General features: G+C 39.8%; 2 protein-coding genes across 3 annotated transcripts; both read right to left on the reverse strand.

The window, feature by feature from the left end:
* Window positions 1–964: 964 nt before the first annotated feature.
* chrna2b (cholinergic receptor, nicotinic, alpha 2b (neuronal)) lies at window positions 965–10,245 on the reverse strand. The gene is made up of 6 exons (XM_019254388.2): window positions 9,512–10,245; window positions 4,957–5,108; window positions 4,318–4,362; window positions 4,053–4,162; window positions 2,172–3,327; window positions 965–1,740 (listed from the first exon to the last, which is right to left on the reverse strand). The coding sequence occupies exons 1-6, from the start codon at window positions 9,576–9,578 to the stop codon at window positions 1,615–1,617; spliced, it is 1,656 nt and encodes a 551-aa protein (XP_019109933.2). The 5' UTR covers window positions 9,579–10,245; the 3' UTR covers window positions 965–1,614.
* An 846-nt stretch (window positions 10,246–11,091) lies between these two features.
* LOC104922449 (uncharacterized) lies at window positions 11,092–18,588 on the reverse strand. Of its 2 annotated transcripts, none has more exons than XM_010735275.3 (3): window positions 18,427–18,588; window positions 13,454–13,995; window positions 11,092–11,777 (listed from the first exon to the last, which is right to left on the reverse strand). In XM_010735275.3, the coding sequence occupies exons 2-3, from the start codon at window positions 13,987–13,989 to the stop codon at window positions 11,639–11,641; spliced, it is 675 nt and encodes a 224-aa protein (XP_010733577.3). In that variant the 5' UTR covers window positions 13,990–13,995; window positions 18,427–18,588; the 3' UTR covers window positions 11,092–11,638. The 2 variants fall into 2 exon arrangements, with proteins under 2 accessions (XP_010733577.3, XP_019109932.2); XM_019254387.2 differs by lacking the exon at window positions 18,427–18,588 and adding an exon at window positions 18,310–18,414.
* Window positions 18,589–19,702: the final 1,114 nt, after the last annotated feature.

Consider the following 19,702-nt stretch of genomic DNA (forward strand, 5'->3'; position numbering starts at 1 on the left):
TTGCCAATTTTACACTCTTCCTCCAAAGTGCATGAAAATTGTGCCAGTAGTTTTTGACAAACCAACATGTACCAACAGATAGTGAAGTAAAGTTTGCTGTTCTTTTTTCTACGACTCACTGTTTCTACTTTTAAATGTTACAATGACAATGACTAACATGAAGATGAGATGTCTCTTATATCAGGTAAACATAAACATGTATAGTATGACACAACCTTTTGCTGGCCTCACACAACTCAATAAATACTATGTAGACAGATTTTAAAGGGTATTTATTACATAGTATGATCATTCATACTAAATAAGTGTGATCATGGCAGCATGGCCAAGAAGAAAAACCTGTCAGACAAACAAAAATCTTTCTGAAAGAGCACAACTGACCACAGTTTGTAAACCTAAAAGGTAGAAGCCATCCCATCTTAGGTGGAATGAAGATTTAGTCAGTGTCAGTCCAACATTTGAAAGACAATGACAACTTGGATGGACAGCTATGAAATTTGGTACATTAACTGTCCCCAGAAAGTGAATCTGAATGACTTTCGTGATCCCCTTACAATGCCCATCAGCAGTATTTAGTTACATTTCTTTCCATTACTCAGCTCAGTGTGTGCCTCAACCCCAAAAACGCCACACTCACACACTTTGTGGAGGTATTTAGCTGCTGACCATAAAGTTGGGAGTACATTCCTTAGTGAACTTTATTTACACACTCAAAACAAAACCTTGCTGTTTTCTGGATATACCAGTGCCAAGCTGGACAGCAAAGAAGAAAATACCACGTAAATAAGACAAATTTGGAGGTACAGGAAGACGGTTGACCTATCACTCTCAACAACCAGTCTCTCCACTGAAGGCACAGAGATGAAAAACTGATGTCGATCATCCCATCCTCTGACTCCTTGGAAAATAGCCGATAGCCATTCGTGTTGCCACCGTTTCAAAAAAATATAATATATTCAGTTTGCTTAATTTTAAATTACAACTCTTCAAACTACAGAAAAAAAAGCAATCACATTACTGTAACACTTTACCCAACACTGATGCTGGCACCATGCTTTTTTGACTAGCATGTCACGCTAACCAACATGCTAAACAGACAATATAATTTAACATAGTATGTTAGCATGCTAACATTAGCATGCTAACATGCCAGATCTTCTGTGCTAAAGATTAGCATGATGACGTCCAATAGATAAGTAACGACTGCCGATTCTGAGCATGTTTACGTGCTAATGTTAGCATCCAGGTTAAAAACAACCAAGTAACATTACAGGTGAGGTTGAGGAAGTACACCTGAGCTGTGCAGCCTAAGACAGATGAAAGTTGAGCCAAGTCAAAACAGCTGAGCCTGACAAGCTTAGTCTGAGATATCTGAGATATAACTGTTGAGAGGATAAACCCTTTTGATTTTTGCCCCACTAGTTATAAGGAGAAATAGCAAAATTTTGGTTTGGTGGTCTGTAAAGAGCTTTATAGCCTCATGAGGCTAACATGGTGTGTTGCACAAACTTGAGTCACATTCCCAGTCTTGACTTCAGCTACATTTTGAATGTCAAACTTCACTAACTAGTCACAATTATGGATTTTCTTTCTCTTCACACTTTCTCACAAGAGCTAGATCATGCCAGCTAGCCAAGGGGGTAGGAAGAGGCCAATGGTCCCAAGCAGGCACACTATAATGAACATCCACAGGAAGATGCGGTCAATCACCATGGCGACATACTTCCAATCCTCTTTTACCTGTGTAGAAAGAAGAAAGAGAGTGAAAACAAGAAACTAAACATAGGACTTAACATTCTTATGTTGTCCATAGTTGGTGAGCTTTGTAGTAAACCCTAACTCTGCTTGCTCTTTTGTTCTTGATTTGATCCTCAGTTTATTTGATTTGATCCTTAAATGCAGCCAACAAACAACTCATTGTAGTCTCTCTAAGTTGAGGTAGAGGTGTTTATTGTGAGGTTTTTGGTAAGTTGGGGAGTACACACTGTTCAGAATCAAAGAAACCTTCAACAGACACTAGTCAGGAGTGAATACTATGACTTAAAGAGTGCTTTCACTTCATCTACATGGGCACATAATGCATAAACTATGAGGAAGTTGGATGAAGTAAATCATGAACCTTTGCAGATAATATCTGATAATAGCAGATGTGGTACTTTATTGATACTCACACTGAAGTCAGCATCTTCAGCCCTCAGATGGTCTGCAATGTAGTGCACTCCTTCCAGAGCACGTATAACACTTGGTGAAAGCAGGAATGTTGAGTCTGATACTGTATTATCAACTTTAGTTGGCCTCTGAGTGGCGTTGATTCTGACCCCTGTTAACTGTCTGTTTGCCTCCTGTCGGTTCTGGCTGTTTTGTACGTTTTTCTGTTGAGGTGGAGGAGTCGTCCCTGGAGGTCTGGGTGAAGGTGGACGGAAGGAGAAATATGAGGTCAGAGTTCCCAGCTCTAAATCCTCGTAACTGCTTCTCTCAGGATCTTCTGACATGGTGCCATCTCTTAACCAGTTAGCCGAGGTGCTGAGGCAGTTGCCAGATTTGTACCCGGCTATCCTGCCCTGCCGCTGCTCCGCCACAGCTTCCTGCTGGAGGAGCACCAGCCTTCGACGCCGACCATCTGGAGCGGGCCGTCGCATGAACAACCAGCGTGGGATCAGGTCCAGGAACACGGAGTGGACCCAACGGGGCATCTTGTGAGTGCTGGGAGAGCGATGGTGCACGTTGAGCACAAAGACGGTGATGACGATGGAGAGGGTGACGAAAATCATGGTGAAGAGGAGGTACTCACCGATGAGTGGGATAACAAGGGATGTGGATGGTATGATCTCTGTGATGAGGAGAAGGAAAACAGTGAGGGACAGCAGCACTGAAATGCACAGGGTGATCTTCTCACCACAGTCTGAGGGGAGATAGAAAACCAAAACAGTGAGACAAGAGATGAGCAAACAGGGGATTATGAGGTTGATGGTGTAAAACAAGGGAAGCCTTCGAATGATGAAGAAGTAGGTGATGTCTGGGTAGATCTCATGGCAGCAGTCGTATTTCTTTGTATTGTATGTCCCCACAGCGTTGATGATGGCCCATTCACCACTCTCCCAATAGTTGTTCAGGTCCACAGTGTTTTCAATACGCTCCAGGTCAATCTTGGCCTTGTCATACGTCCAGGAGCCAAATTTCATTTTGCAGTTCTGTTGATCAAAGGGGAAGAAAGTGACGTCGATGCTGCAGGAGCTCTTGTAAATGGCAGGAGGGACCCAGCGAACTTTACCATTGTAGAACAGGTGAGCTTTCGTCATGTGGGTCACAGCAAACTCACCGTCAGCACTGAAAAAGCAAGTTGTCATATGAGTCCTTAGTTTGAGCAGATAAATAATCATATCCTCCCTTGTGAGAACTTCTAATTCCAAACTGTCACAATGAAGTGTTATGATTTCCCAATAATAATCTCTGCTGCATTCATCCCTTTAGTAGCGATAATATCTCCCTGCTGCAAACGTAATAATGAGCCTTTATCATTTCATCAGTTTCACACCTTTTTTTAATTTCACTTAGAGATTGTGCTTATACCGGCTCGATGGAGCATGACTCTATCACCAACCCTCTCGGTTTAATCTCCATGAGATTAATTTAGCAAAAGAGGTTTCTTCTATTCACACTGAAGCCATACATGATGGTGGTTGTTTTCATTTTCAAATAAAGAGAGAGTTGCAAAACACAAATCAAGTTCATATAAATGTTTAATATAGGTTACAGTTTAAGACATTAATTTTGTTTAATCATGATTTGACCTGGACCTGAGCAGAATGTTTTATAAAATCCACTAGATGGTGCCATATACCATCCAGTAATGAGGCAAGTCTTTGTCATTGAAATGAGGTTAGCTGTCTGCAACTCTGTTAAAAGCATTTGCTGTGCTACAGTGAATGCTGTTAAATAACTGCTTGTGTTAGATAGAGCCATAATAATTCTTATTAAACCATAAGAATGTAATTGCAGGTCTAATGTAAAGGTTCTTTTTTAATGTTTTGTTAGTCTCATATCACTCTTACTTGTTGTAGAGGACGATGTCTGGTACCCAGATGAGCTCTGATGGCACCCTTATGGACGTCACATTGTCATAGTCAGACGGTCTCCAGCGAAGTTTGTAATCATTCCACTCCTGGGAGATGTTTTGTAGGGATATGATCAGTTACTTAATTGTTATATAAGTCGTTCAGTTATCAACTTTGTAACTGTGGAAGTCATTTTCTCAACTTTGTGTATCACCAAGAAAAATAATAATAATAAATCAAAGCTGACACAAATGTTTCTGACCTGTTTAAGCCACACATTCGTTGTCATCATTTGGTTCTTCTCATCCTAGCAGACAGACAGACAGACAGACAGACAGACAGACAGACAGACAGACAGACAGACAGAGTTAAGGCTCGGTCAACTCTGCGTTCAGGCCAGAAGAACTTATTGTATGTGTGAGGTATTTGGAGATTTGTTGGAGCAGAACTAAATGTAACTGATGGATGTGAAATGTTCTGCAACAGTAGAGGGTGCATAATTTAGTTTTTTCTAAGTTTGGTTTTGCTACTGAATATAAAAATGCCAAAACATACTGTTGAAAAAGCAGAGCATAGTGTGAAACCTGCAGGGTAAAAGGTAAAAGTTGCTGTGTCATAAGTTTTGCTAAGTACAGGGAGGAATATAGTGTATAAATAAGTTCTTGCACTCATAATAACTAAAATGTCTTCTTCTCAGTCTGACATTTAAACTTGTAGCATTTTGTTCACCTGTAACAGTCATATTAAAAATACTCATTATTAGTAAAGGGCTATACTGCTTTTTTCAAAAGAGAGAAATCAAACAATCCTATTTCATGTCACATGTTTTAAGTATTATCTCTTTTGTTAATGTTTTTACGATGCACATGAGCTGGACAATGTGTGATGTGTGATGACTCACCACGTCAATGAGCTGCGCTATGGACAGTCCAAACTTGACAATGACCACATCAGAGATGTTTGGCACAGGTCTCGACCACTTGTTGTAACCAGCAAAGAGCGTCTTGAAGAGATCATCCTCGGCGTGTGAGTGGGTCTTCTCGTCACAAAGAACTGTAGATACATTATTTATTTTAATTTGAAACGTCTTCTTCTTTTTAAATGTTCAACATTTACAGATGACAGATACAATATGAGAGAAATGGAACTTGGTCACATTTATTCAACACTGTACAAATGAAATTTCATATTTTATTCAATTTCTATTCAATTTTATCTACACTCATCTTTTTTTAATAATCTGTTAATAGACCTATAAAATATTTCTTGACTATCACTCTTAAATATGGAGTTTTTCGACATTTTAATAATCTAATATAACACTTTTAGAGCTAGTAACCAATGTTAGCGTATATTACCATTTCACATTTTCATATCAAGGTCATCAGTTAATATTTGATGGAATAATACATAGAGAATGTTAGAAGTATTGTGGAAGAGGAGTAAGCTGGGATCATATTCTGTCTCCCCTAATCCCCATTTAACAAGCTTTTGGGAACAAGGGGTTAGTGTAGTGAACATCTCGTGTTTCAGCACAGAAGCCTACTCTAAACATCCAAGACTTTTCAAGTCTTATTGACTTTACCACATCTTAGCAAATCTTTTGATCTCCTGATCTGAGCTCCACATGTGGGTAGCCTGCTAAAATCTCTTGAGGTGAGCGGGGTGAGACTGAGGAAGTTTCTCTCCTCCCTCGACAGCAACATTTCAGCTGTAACCTCCCTCTTTATCCCTGGGGTGTTTCTATCATATATCTGTGGCTTCACAAGGTGAGGTGACTTAATCAAATTGATTTTAAATATGCAGTCTAGACGGATTTGCGTACAAGCTCAGGATGAGTCACTGTATTATTTTTCTGCAGAATAAATAGCATGGAAATAGAGAGGAATCCCATCCTCTTGGGGATTACCACTTCCACCTTCATCAGTGTAGTCAGAGTCAATTACACACATCATTACTTGCTTGTGTTAAGTGGAGGTGAGCTAATTTCTCACCAGTGAAGGGTGTTTATTGTCGAGCTGTCTGTCACTCTGTGTTACAACTGATGCATAAAAACAATTAACGGATAGTTGAAGCAGAGGCTGATGAAAGTCTGTGTTTGCATGCTATATCCCCACAAAGTTTTGAAACCAATATTTGATATTTTCTAGCTTAAAAAAATGTGATGAACATCTGTCACGAGTACTCATTCTCAACAACACAATATACACTTCAAACGTTTCTTTTTTTGTGTTTGGTTGGCAAACAACATACTAAAATATGTACCGGTAATAACTTAAGTGATCTGTGTTTCTAATCTCCCTCAAACATATCTTTGGCTTCATACTGCAGTTATTTGTCATCTATGGGCTAATAAATGATAACAATATGAGGACCTTTATCATTCTCCTGTATTAATAAAGTAATAGTTTCATTTTGGGAAACACTCTTATTCACTTCACTGCCATAAATTAGAAATTAGATGAGAAGATTGACACTACTCTCGTGACTGTACTGTCAATATGAGACTGGAGCCGACAGCCAGTTAGCTTAGCTTAGCTTAGCTTAGCTTAGCTTAGTTTAGCATAAAGACTGAAAACAGCCAGAAACCAGACTCTTGTCTTCTGTAACAAAATCCATTAAAACTCTTTGACATGTTATGTCTTGTGCTTGGAAACTGATCCCAACCAAGAAAAACATGGTGTACAAACTATTTGTATTATTTTAATGATCAATGTTTCTAATCTACCTCAAACATCCCTTTTTATTTTCCTGTACTGGCATTTATTGTTACTTATAGGCGTAAATATACACAATACCACCAATAGCAAGTTAATAACTGTCAATTTATCTGTCCTGCTCTAGTGTATACATTATTTTTGAACCTACATTAATCATAATTTTGGATAAATGCATAAGATTGTCATGTTTTTGAGTTTTTTGTTTTGGATAAATGCATAAGATTGTCATGTTTTTGAGTTTTTTGTTTCATGTTTCCTGTTTTATTTTATAATTCACCCCTGGCATGTTGTCTGTAAATTTACTTCCTGCCTTTGTTTCCCGCCAGTTTTGTATCACCCATTCCGCCCTGATTCATTTTACCTGTGTCTTGTTATCTGGCCCTCCTTGTGTATTGTGTTTCTTTATTTCGGTGCCAGTTCAACATTGCACAGTACCATGTGTGAAACATCCCACTGTTTCCCTTTGGATTATCTCTGTTTGCTTGGATTTTTGTTTGTTTTTTGCCTGCTCTTTTGGCTTTGTTTGCCTGTGTTGAACTGCTTTCCCGGTTTTGACAATTGCCTGCCTCAGTATCCTGTATTCTTTGACTTTTGGTTAATAAACAAAAAGTGTCTCCTCCTCTAGCTTCCTCTTGAATTCCCGGTTTCCTCGCTTGCACAGTCCTGACAGAAATATATTCACTGTTTAATGTGCAGAAAGAGAACTCGTGACAAATCTCACGACAGCTTCTCTTTAGAGATTAATGTAATGAAATGTGGAAGTACACCAAAGCCTCAATCAATATAAAGAATCAATATTTAAAAAAATCTATTGAGATGGGGTTTACATGCCATTAACACCAACTCCCTCTGTTTGACAGTGTCAGGGTATAATGCAACCCAATGAAGTGTGCTTCCATCAAGGATCCTAAAACCGAAAACCTTGGACCACTTACATTTGGCCACTTAGCCAAGGTCACATCATTACCTGTCCATCGGTAAGTTGTGGTTCTGATTGACAGGTATTTACTTCTGTAAACAGTCCAGTGGAGGATAAACAGGTGAGGGGATTAAATGTTAGAGCTAACCTGAGGGATGCATGCAAATCTGTTTAAATGATTTATTACCCATGCTAATTTTTTATCTTGAGGGTTTTCAACAGAAAAAGGCTGGACATGGTGACTATTGTGATTATTAGGACAAGAAATAAAAATGAAGGTATTAAACAAGGTAAATAGTATTGAATGGATTTAGAGATAATTTACCCATGGGCTTCTCTCCTGCCATCATGAACTAATTTCATCTTGGCACCAGAGATTTCTTATCTGTTCTCTTGACAGTCAGGGCGGCACATGTTCATCTGCCCATGCATCTGGGATAGACCAGATGTGGGGTTTGAAAAATGGCTCATGGGTAGCATAGATCAAAGCCCTCCTGCCAGGATAGACTTGAAATGAGATGACACCTCCAACATCCAGCACACTAGGCCATGGACGTTGGACTGTGGCCAAGCCCCTTGGCGAGAGGTGTATGAAACACTGACCAGTTTGGATGATCGAGTCAGCAGCTTCTCAGGCCAGAGGTGTTCTTGTGAAATTGGGCTGTCAAATACCTACTTAAAATACTTACTTAGAGTGAAAAGTTCAAAGCAAAAAATACAAAACTAAAAAAACCCTGTCAGTATCATCATGAGAAGTATGTTGGCACAAGATCAAGAGCTTGCAGGTGTGATCACTGTACCATGTCAAAATGGAGGGAGGGGATGTAGAAGCTTCAGTACATTTGATTTCACAGTATAGGCTGTGGTTTTAAAATCCCGCTCACAAGAAAACACACGTTATCTCTCCAAGTGAGAACATGTTCTTTGCTTGCATTTCAGTGAAGAGAGAACTCATACATAACCATGTAGAGGCTCCTGAATCGACTTTCAAATAGAGCTGCCCCCAAGCTCAAACTTCATGGATGTAAAGCCGAATAGGAATTAATCATTATCTCACTGTTTCCACATTTATGTCCACAAAAAGTCTTAATAATAGTTTATATTTACTAAAACATAAAGTGAGGATAATCTAAATATCAGTTTGATTTTGAACCCTGAAACAAACTCCAAATTCTGGCTATAAATCTGAATCTTTGTCAAACATGTAACCATTAACATCCACTGAAAATATAACAGTGACTAAGCTGTTGTAGCATGTTGTGTGAAATATTTTCTCTTTTGAGTTTTTGCGAACTACATTTCCTCTTCATTGGCAATTTCTAAATTTGCATGATTAATGATACTAAACAGAGAGAAGCTGACCATTGTCCATTCATTTGTGTTTTGTGTGTGTGATATGTTTAATTAAAACTAAAATAAGTGAACATACAGGAGACTGGTGGGGAAGTGAAAGATGGAGGAGTTGGAAGTTGATTCAGGTGGTTTATATCACGTTACTAACATGTGGAACAAAACCATACTACTGCACCAGGTGAGGTGATTTTATATCATTTTTCTCCAAATATGAAAAAATGCATTGTGTGAGTTGTAGAAAAAAGCGCACGGGGGTTAACGTTGGTTAAACCTACATTTTTGCTATTTTTACGCGCACTAGCCTTTTATTATTTTCAAGTTTATCATTTCTACTTGTGAAAAAATGTTTAATAACACCCACTGACTGACATTATCACATCGTTGTGGCTTAAGTAGAACATTTTGTTTGCCATATTTCTCTCTCTATCTGTCTTCTGCACAAAAGATATTTAAAACGTGCTTACCTGACTGACACAAGAGCAGCGAGCAGAGGACAGCCGTCCTCGCAGAGAACAGGTGGTTTTGTCCCATTTTGTACTCTGCTTGTAACAAGTCCAACTTCACCGGAGAGCACGGAGCTGGTGGAGGTGTTTCCGTCCACTGTCAAAACGTTATCTTGAAACCGTGATGTGTGAGCCAAATCTGTCATCTTCGCAGCTGGGAGGCATATCAGGACAACTTCACCACTACTGTTACTGTTAAAGCTGTGCGCGGGCGGTGAGTAGGACGATAAACTGGCTGAATAAGTTTACTAAAGCTCAACATCGATAGACGTGTCACCTCTCCTCACTCCAGCCCTGCTCTTGGACCTTTTGTGTCCGCGCTCCAGCAAGTCTGTCCGCGCACTAAGTCGCTGAGCTATCCATCATCACCCGGTGCTGAATCAGGGAGCGGCACTATAGTGCCAGTTCATAATGCTTCCTACAGATGTCTATCCTTAAGAAATTAACTCACGGTAGTAAAAAAAAAAAATCTGTCCGGTTTGTTTTTGTGTATTATCCAAACAATTCCACGTTTTTACGCATGGTGCCCAAAATAATTACGCGTCCTTGCTGACCTGATCTAACACTCTGAAATCCATTTAGCGTTTAGGATGAGTTCTTTCCCATGATTAGATTGCATTAGTTGTGGCCACTCTTGTCTATTATATCCGCAAAACAGCACATCATCCACTGTGAGGAGACAGGACACAACTGAGCACTTCGCATCTTTCATCTGGCACCTATAACAGTCCCTCCACCTCCTCTCTCTCTCTCTCTCTCTCTCTCTCTCTCTCTCTCTTTGTCTGTCTGTCTACCTCTCTCTCACACACACACACACGCACACACAGGATAAAAGTGATAACTTGCATGTATAGAAAGTGAATTTCCAATTAGATTCAGTTAGCTCCAGACTAACTAAGACTGTCCGTTTCTTTATTTTGTCCAACCTTAAAAGACGTGTAAATAAGTGACACATGCAGCTGAACAAACGTCCGTGAGATTTTTCTGTGGTGAACAGCTAGAGGGCAGACTAGGTGAATTAATATGCTCACTGAAGTTTTAGTTTTCCTAAAATATTGATATTATATGAAGTATTAGATCGTCTAACAATATGCAATCTTCAAAAAAAAGAGGCTAATGTTTTGTTTGTTGCTGTTTACTGGATAAAACATATCATATCATACATTGTACAAATTCACAATATTAAACATTTCATGATGGCAAGCGTGAAAGCATCCTCTCTCATGAGTCATAGCAGGTTTAGAGAGAGAGCAGCACGATGAAGCAAGACAGACAACTAAAGCGTGATTCCAGCGTTTCCAACTGAGGCGCACAAATTGTTTCTGATCCTAAAGTTTATGTTATGTATAAAGTTTTGCAGGTTCGGAGTTTCTTTGTTTGTATAACTATCAAGTTTGCTTCCTGCTTATTTCTCTCTAATCACAGGAATTGTCAGTCTCCTGCCCCTTTGTCATCCACAGGTTCCTGCGTAGTTTTCACCAAACACCAGATAAACAATGCTTTTTAACAATGATGTCCCAATTGCAGTCTTCCCCTTCTTCTTATTGCATTATTTTCACTGGAACACACTAGTCATCCTATCCTGGCCTCCATCCTTACCCTGGAACCAGATGGTCGATGCATACCTTCCTCTGGAGAAGACTAACAGAGCCATTATGTTTGATCTCCGAGGGCCAATCTAGTTTGATCCATAAACACTCAACTTGGCTTCAACCTGCGCCACATACTGTTGCCACATCTGACCTCACCAAATTCCCTGAATAATGCCTGAATGGAAAATGTTTTACGGGGTTTTAACTTCAGTGAAAGAAAACGTGTGTTTTTCACCCAATGATTCTTCTTTGCCGTGTTTCTTTATTGTACATGCAATGTGAGATTACCAACATTCCTGTCATCTCTGTATCATGTTGAGTCCTACAGTTTAGGTTTGACCTTGGCCTTGTAACTTAGTGCTGTAAAGAAAGTAATTAAAAATATAGAATTGCATTAAGATTTATTTTTCCTTATTTTTGGATTTCACACAGGATACCAAACATCAAAAGTTAAAGTATGACATGTGCACAGTGTGCAAAGTGTTTCAGCACTTCTTTAGCGATGAACTTTGCCAATGTCTTTCAGCTGCTTGGTGAATGAAGCATGCAGGGCCTGCGACGAGATCTCCAGCCTGTTGGCCATGTCTGCTGCGACATGGAGCATTTCTTCAAAGGCCAAAGACTCTTCTCTGATTCTGCTCCAGAAGACGAATAATCCAGGTCACCAGGTGCAGTGAACGGAAGGAAGAAACAAGGGCAGATGTGGAGAGAGACAGAGTGAGTGAAAGAGGAGCTTAGGACATTAAATATATTACAAACACACACAAACACACAACTCACAATTAATGAGGTTAACTGTCAACTTGTTAGTAATATGATTGTTTATAAAAAAGAAAAGAAAAAGAGGATCCTAGAGAGGCTGAGTCTGTGAAGTAAACATGCAACAAACTGCTGCAACATAGGAATGATGTTCCCATTGTAAGGAAGCTAGGGAATACATTGTCTACAGTACATGAAACATCATCAAAAAATTCAATCACCATTTTAATAAAAAATTCAAAGGCACATGAAATATCTGTACACAAGGGACAAGGCCGAAAACCAATTTTGGATGGCCATGTTCTTCAGGCCATCAGACACAATCTGACGTGGACATCACTGCACGGGCTGAGGAACACTTCAAAAAACAATTATCTGTGAACACATTTTGTTGCTGCGTCCACCAATGCAAGCTGAAACTTCACCATGCAGAGAGGAGGCCGTACATAAACCAGATCCAGGATCGCCACCGCCTCCTCCTGTGGGACTGTACTCATTTAAGATGGACTAAGGCGAAGTGAAAAACTGTCTTGTCCTGTGTCCAAAATTTAAAATTCAGTTTGGAAACCATGATGCAGAGTCCTCCGGGCTAAAGAGGAGATAATCCGGCTTGTTATCAGCGCACTATTCAAAAGCCAGCATCTGTGGTGGCATGATGGGTAACCAGCACATTTGTGAAAGCACCATTAATCTCAAATGATACATACAGGTTTTTATAGACAGTGTTTTTTTCAGAGACGGTCTGGCTTATTTCAGCAAGACGATGCCAAACCACATTCTGCACGTATTCCAACAGCATGGCTCGATAGTAAAAGAGTCTGGGTGCTAAATTGGCCTGCCTGTAGTCGAGACTTGTCACTCTTTAAAAAGGCTGGGCGCATTATGAAACATCAAATATGACAAAGGACATCCTGAACTATTACATCAAGCAAGGAAGGGAAAACATTCCACTTTCAAGATTACAGCAATTGATCTCCTCGGTTCCCAGATGCTTACGACGCGACTGTCGTTAAAAGAAGCGGTGATGAACAGAGTAATAAACAAGACCCCATCCCAGCTTCTTTTGAAACTTGTTGCTGGCATCAAATGAAAAAGTTCCCATCTAGAGCCTGTGTTTAGTTTGCTTTTGTCCGCTCTGGGCTACTGTAGAAACATAGCAGTTGAACATGATGGACTCCATGGACATAGTTATGTTATATGCTTCATTTGTGCTCATAATCTTACACACTGTACCTTAAAATCAGAAACCCTGCAACCAGTCTAGACTGTAACCTGAGACTCAATGCAGGAGCTTTGCATCAAGATATTAGGATAATACACTGGCTCATTTCTTGCACACCATAAAGACCAGATGAAACAACAGTCACCTCTGATAGAAGGTAAACGATTGCCTGTCTCTACACAGATTTCACAATATCTCCAATTACTGTGTTACCACCATGAATTTGAACAAACAGGCTGTTTTATTTTTTAGCTGCTTTTCATTCCAATCTTTACCTCTAAGAAGCTCAGCACAAACATTCTTCTTGAAAAACTGATTCATCAAACTCACTTCTGCATCCCAGCGAGAGCACCTGACGCTTCCCCCTCCAGCTGCTTTTCTAGATCTTCCTCAGCTTTCTCCACCACCTCGTGGCAACTCTTCTGGTCCTCCTGGATGCCAATTATATTTTCCTTGATCACATCTTCATAGCTCTGATCTCCCAGCTCTGCTCCAACAAACTGAGCCAAGTTATCCATCACCGCTTTGTTTCCATGTTGGATGGCCTGCAGATAAGCCAGCTCCTCTTTCTGGGCCTTGAGTCGTCGAGCTGAAGCGGTGTTAGTGCTGAAGTAGACCGAGCACTTGTCAGGTGAAGTCTCATATTGCAGCTTAGGTGGGGATGATGGTGAGAAAGTCGGTGACGTGATCCAGTCTTTGTTGTGTCTCATCCTCTCGGGTTCATCACCAATCGCCTGCAATGTGTCGTTGGAAGCCATTATCTCGGAGTAGATGTCAAAGCCTGAACCCCAATCTCCACTTTGGCAGTGCGTTGGGGTTGCCATGGATACCCAGGCCAAGATGAAGGGCATCCAACAGCGCCACATGTTAACCTGGAAAGAGGAGAGGTGAGTGACCATGGAGAACTTCTGTGAACTTAATCAACGAGTGAAGTGGCACCTTAAAAACTCGAGACAGAGATATACTAAGCTAAGCTCAGCTAACTAATGGCGATATCAACCTCAACCCAACTTTTTGCAAAAAAACGGATTTGTGTTATTTCCTAAAAAGTCAAATTATTGCTTTTAGTGAAATGGGTTTTAGGGTTCTGGTTTAGTCTATTAGATATACTCAGCTCGTATACGCGAGGTTGATGATAAATGATTCACAAGTAAGAAATATATAGAGAAAGTCATGAAGTCATGCTGAAGAAAGTCAGCATTCACCCTTTCTATTCAGTATGTGTAACCTTTTAGTGTCTTTAGTGAGCAGAACTGTAAACTACGGATGATTGCTTAATTGTGTGTAGTGGTAATTACCAAATAAGCCATGCTGCAAAAACAAATATATACAAATATATAAATTCATTAAAAAAATGTTTTCATTATCTCTGCAGACCTATGGTGCACAGAGGGAATATTGAGTGTGGACCCTCATTTGTCCACTATCACCTTTTTTAAATCAAAGCTTCTCCACTCTGTTGCCTCAGTCATCAGGCATAAACACTTTCATTTTCACATGATCCAGCTGTGAATCCGAAGAAGCGCAGACCTTTTAATAAGCACATTAGCACAGCTTAAAGCCTAATCTGAAGCGCTCCCCCTGGTACTGTCTGTGTGTTTTTAACAGCTTCATTTAAATCACACAAACATTAGCTGTTTTGGTGCTCCTCAAAGGCCAAACTGCATAATGGGCCTGAAATGTGTCTCCTGACCTTTTAGGCACTTGTTGTATTTTTCATCATTATTCCTTCAGTCCTTCGGTACCTTTCGGTGATATATTCATCTTTAATATTGTAGCGGCTCAAACATGTGACACTCTGAATGTCACGCTGCATATTTGAACAGTGAGCGCATCATGCAGCTGTTGTAATACGCGACTGACAAATTTGACTGTATAACGTTGTGAAAATGAGTATGTAGTGTTTAGTTGACAAAGGCGACTGCTGTGCTACAGTAACTGAATATGTTTGATCGAGTGATATTTGGAGATGTGGATGTCCACACTTTAACGCTAACACCTTGAATTTTACAAAAAAACTGAACAATAATTTGAAAAATGTTATCTTTTAATGTCCCAGTGTTAGTCCACTGAATTTATGGAAATAATCTATCAAGGTCATTTCAGGGGTGTTTTTTTTTCTTTAAGATATTTTTGAGCTTTATTTGACAGAGACAACTTGAAGAGTGACAGGAAATGTGGGGAGAGAGAGAGATGGGGAATGACATGCAGGAAAGAGCCATGGGTTGGATTCGAACCCTCGGCCGCCGCGGCATGGATTTAGCCTTTGTACATGGGGCGACTGCTCTACCAACTGAGCTAAACAACACTTTGTACATGGGGCGACTGCTCTACCAACTGAGCTAAACAACACCCATTTCAGGTGTTTTTGTTGGTGTTGAAGTTGAAAATGTGTTTTTTCAGATCTAAAGTTTGCTAAAATTGAGTCAATTCAGGTACCAACAATCAAGATGAAAAAATGTAAAAGCTACCAAAGATCGATCAGACCTCCGTCCTGTCCTCACTATCCTCCGTAACTCAGATGTTAAAGTTTGAATTTTTTGGTGCCTAAAAATTATGTAAATAATTCAAACTTTGTATATTGCTTCTATAGAAATCCACATGACAGCATCTCTTCATGCTTTTTCCACTGTTCTCTGTAAAAAATGCTGCACAAAGCTGTGCGCTGCTCGTGTTATGTTTATATACTTGAGAGGGCCTCACACTCTGGTTGGGTTACTGTAACAGACGCTTGAGTCGTGTCATGCTAGGGCTGTAAAAGCTGCACTTACAGCAGTGTTTCTGCTGTTTTTGGTAACTAGCTTTTGTCCGGGGATCTTTCATAGCATCTATTCACCTCGTAGACCCTCACAACACATCAGAGTACAGAGACAAAGCTGCTGTTGGAAAAACATCAGGTGAGATTTCATTACAAAGGAGGGGTTTATTGTAAGTGTTCGCCCCTCCTTTCCTCATGTGTTACAGTATTCAGTCAAACAGCAACCGTGTCACTCTATCATCCTGTAGGCTGACATTCATTCCTCTCTCTCCTCTGCATCTGGAAATATATTTAAAAACCTGAACCCGGCTTGTTATTAGGTAGAGGCTTTGCAGAGTTCTTTCTGCTGTCGGAGTACATTTGGTTTTTTGCAGTTTACTTTTAGAGCAGCCTTGAAACTATTTCAAGTTCTCATAGCTGGAGTAAAAAAAAAAGAGTTAGTTCACTTGCACCTACTGCCATGTTTTGTTGAGAAGCACAGAATGAATGCCCAGTCGTGCTTGCTAGAACGGACACCGTAAAATTGTCTATTTATTTTAAGATGAGTTGTGGACCAAACCTATAAAAAAAATCCAACTGCCGGCTGCGCCCCCTCACATACTCTGTTTCTGTGTACTTACTAAATGATGACCTCATATATGTTGCAGCAGCTGTAAGAAGAGTTGTGAACAGAAACCTACAAACCAGGCTGCAAGCAGAGAGCTTTGCTTCATGATGTCAGAATAATAAGTTTGCTCATTTATTTTGATTGACACGTGCATTGTAACAGACTGGCTCATATTACCCACTTGAATAAAACAGATTTAATGAGTTTTCCAAGAGGTGACGCCATCTCTGTACTAGAATAGATATCTGCCGCTTTCCTGCAAGTCATATGGTGCATAGTTTGTTCCATCACGTGTGCAAAAATCTTTAGAAAGACATAATTTTGACATGGATTAGCAAGATTCAGAAAACACATTTGGTGAAACTGAAGTGAGAGCAGAAAAATCTTGAATGCCAAATAGCTTCTTCTACTTTAAAGACTCTCTAATAGGAAAGCGGCAGAACAGCATGTTCAAAACTTTTTATTACTCTGAACTTTTACTGCACTTGTTTGGTTGAATAAATCAAAACCATATGGCATAGAGTGGCAAAAATTTCAGTCTAATGACAGAATATGTCCAAAATGTATTTCATCTTAAAATATAACTTTATTGTCTCTGCGTTCAATTATCACTGCAGCAGTAAAAGGCCCAAGTCAAAGGACATTTAGTGACATTAATTCAGTCTCTAAAAGGCCGGCTAACTAGAAGCACACATGCTCGTCTCTGTGTCACAGATTGGCAGGAGCAGTTGCCTTTGTCTTTGGAAAATGTCGCCACAATTTCCACACTGACGTTTAGTTGAAACTGTGTTTGTGTTAGACTCTCTGTGCCCTGTGGTGACCTTCTTTGGCTTTGCTGTGAAGGATCTGTCATTGTGAAGTGGCTTTTATAGGCTGACGTTTCTTTTTGGCTTAAAATAGCAAAAGCTCGCCTGCAGAAGAAAAGCAGGTTGCCGCCAAAAAGCTGAGAACACCATTAGGATATTTCAGTTCTTGTTTGCAATCCTGAAAGGAAAGCACAGTCTACTGTAAATCCCTGTTTAGTGGATCCTGTGACAGCAGTGCAAGTCTGCACACTGGTGCTACTGTAATGTGGGCTCAAAGGGACGTCATCAAATTGCTTCTTTTTTTTTTAGCTGTATGATACATATATATTTAATGTTTGATCAGAAAACCAGAAAACTGGAATGTTAAAGTTCTTCAAGTTGCCAAAACATTTTTTGTCCTTCGGTTAATCAGTTAATGGACTGCTTGTTTCTCTAAAACCTAAAACAGGTTGTGAAAACGCGTCTTGAATTTTAAAGCTCAACCTTGGCAACATCCACAGCTGCGTGTCAGAGCTAATCTGAGTATTTGTGGCGTAGCTGCAGCTCAGCCCTTTGGCCCCTTCTTGTCAAAGCCCGAACAGGTGTGTTTCACAGGTGTCACAACACTCAATGTTGCTATGACAACAAGGTCCTTGGCAATAAATCAGTAGAGCATAGACAGGCCTCACAGGTAATCACGTGAGGTGGAAACAAACTTGGCAGCGCGATAATTAGATAAGTAGAGATATATTTACACACACAAACCTATACACACATGTACTTCACATAAATGCCATCAGGCACAGAAAGAAAAGATCCCAAATCTATTTCTCTTGCTTACTTTTAAACTCTAAATTAACCATCCACATACATAACAGTATCACAAATGACAGATAAACGACCATAAAATAAAAAAGGTAGGCTTTTTCTAAGTTGTCTTTCTCTACTTTTACCATTGCAGTGCCAGGTGAGAAAGCCCCACCTTCCCCATTACACTGGATAACCAAAGTTTAATAAATCCAAAAACCAAACTTACCAAACTCCAGTAATTTGTCACAGCTAAATTCTGCCACCTCCTCCACTTTTTCAGTCAAGCAGAACGACACAAAAGACTCAGGACTACCATTCACAGGCACAGAGAACAAATACTCACTTGGTTTCCTTCTTCATGTCAGGGGGGGAAAAAAAAAAAAATGCACACACACGCACACACAATTAGGGTTTGGCTGGAGAGTGTGGTCGTCTTGTGTGCCCCTGTCTGCTGTTGGGAGGGGAAGGTAGGGGAGGGGGATGTTTGTAGGGAAAGGCTGAAACTCAATGATTTCTTTCTTTGCAGTGGAAAGAGGGGCTGGCAAAAGGAGGGGTAAAGAAGGGGCGTAATCTACTTCACATCTGTGGGATCTGGTGGGGGACAGAGGAAGCATGGGGGGAAATGTTTTTTTATGAGCATGCTGGATATACATTTCCTATTTATTCTAGGAAGGGTCCCAGTTAAAACCTGTCTGAAGTATCCACTGAGGTCTTTTTAAACGTGAATAAAACACCAAGCTTCTTTTTCCCGGCAGATATTAAGACTTCCAAACTAAAACAGTGTGAAAGATTAATAACACACTGTAAAGTTTATTGTTTTTTTTAGCCAGGGTCGATAAAGTTCTGATCATGTGGTTTAATCGTATTTAAATTCCTCACATGTTTTCCTAAACACAGAAGACTAGGATGTAGTTTTCACCACATATCTAACTCTGACAATAAGTTTAAAGTTTTGACCTTGTACATGATACTAAACTGATTCTTTTGCACTTGAATTCCTAAACTAATATGTCCGTTATGAAAGAATAATAAGAATAACCTCTTATATGGAGTTATACAACTTGTATTCTGTGTGTTATTGTGTTGAAAGAGAATCATCCATCCATTCATTATTGCCCTGCTAATTTAAAAGTACATAGTCTACAGTTTACTTTGATGAAACCAGAATTAATCAGTCTGATAACAAAAAGTAAGAAGGAATAGGTCAAAATAATCACAGATTGTTTCCTTAAAAAGCAACCGAGTGCCAAAGTAGGAAGTAGTGTGTGTGAGATTTGGGAAACTTTCATGCAAGACCCCATACACAAGTTTGTTTTCCCCTACTACTCATTGTTGCATCTCTTCATCTGTGGTGAGGGAGTTGCAATATGCCACAAATAGTTTTTAATTAATGTTTAGACGTCACTTGAATTATTAGTTATTTATTTATTTTTGTGACATGAATAAGTGTGCAGGTGTTAGCTCTTTTTCTTTGGTGTTATTCTTGAATACCCTTGCACCTCAGTGATGTGCATATAATTTACTCTCCAACTGAAGGAGTTCACAGTTCACATCAAACTGCACACACACAGTGACCTCGTGCACAAGCGAAGGTTTGGGATCTTTTCCTCTGCGTCCTC

This window comes from Larimichthys crocea, chromosome XI (genome assembly GCF_000972845.2).
Source record: "Larimichthys crocea isolate SSNF chromosome XI, L_crocea_2.0, whole genome shotgun sequence".
NCBI lineage: Eukaryota > Metazoa > Chordata > Actinopteri > Sciaenidae > Larimichthys > Larimichthys crocea.

Excerpts from the sequence above, each read along its gene's own strand:
- LOC104922449 (XM_010735275.3), bottom strand. The coding sequence starts at position 13,989 with ATGTGGCGCTGTTGGATGCCCTTCATCTTGGCCTGGGTATCCATGGCA. Across the intron at positions 11,778-13,453 it reads GCTCTCGCTGGGATGCAGAA|AATCAGAGAAGAGTCTTTGG; the intron begins GTGAGTTTGATG and ends CTTCTGGAGCAG.
- chrna2b (XM_019254388.2), bottom strand. The coding sequence starts at position 9,578 with ATGGGACAAAACCACCTGTTCTCTGCGAGGACGGCTGTCCTCTGCTCG. Across the intron at positions 4,363-4,956 it reads TAGCGCAGCTCATTGACGTG|GATGAGAAGAACCAAATGAT; the intron begins GTGAGTCATCAC and ends TCTGTCTGCTAG. Across the intron at positions 4,163-4,317 it reads CGAATGTGTGGCTTAAACAG|GAGTGGAATGATTACAAACT; the intron begins GTCAGAAACATT and ends AACATCTCCCAG.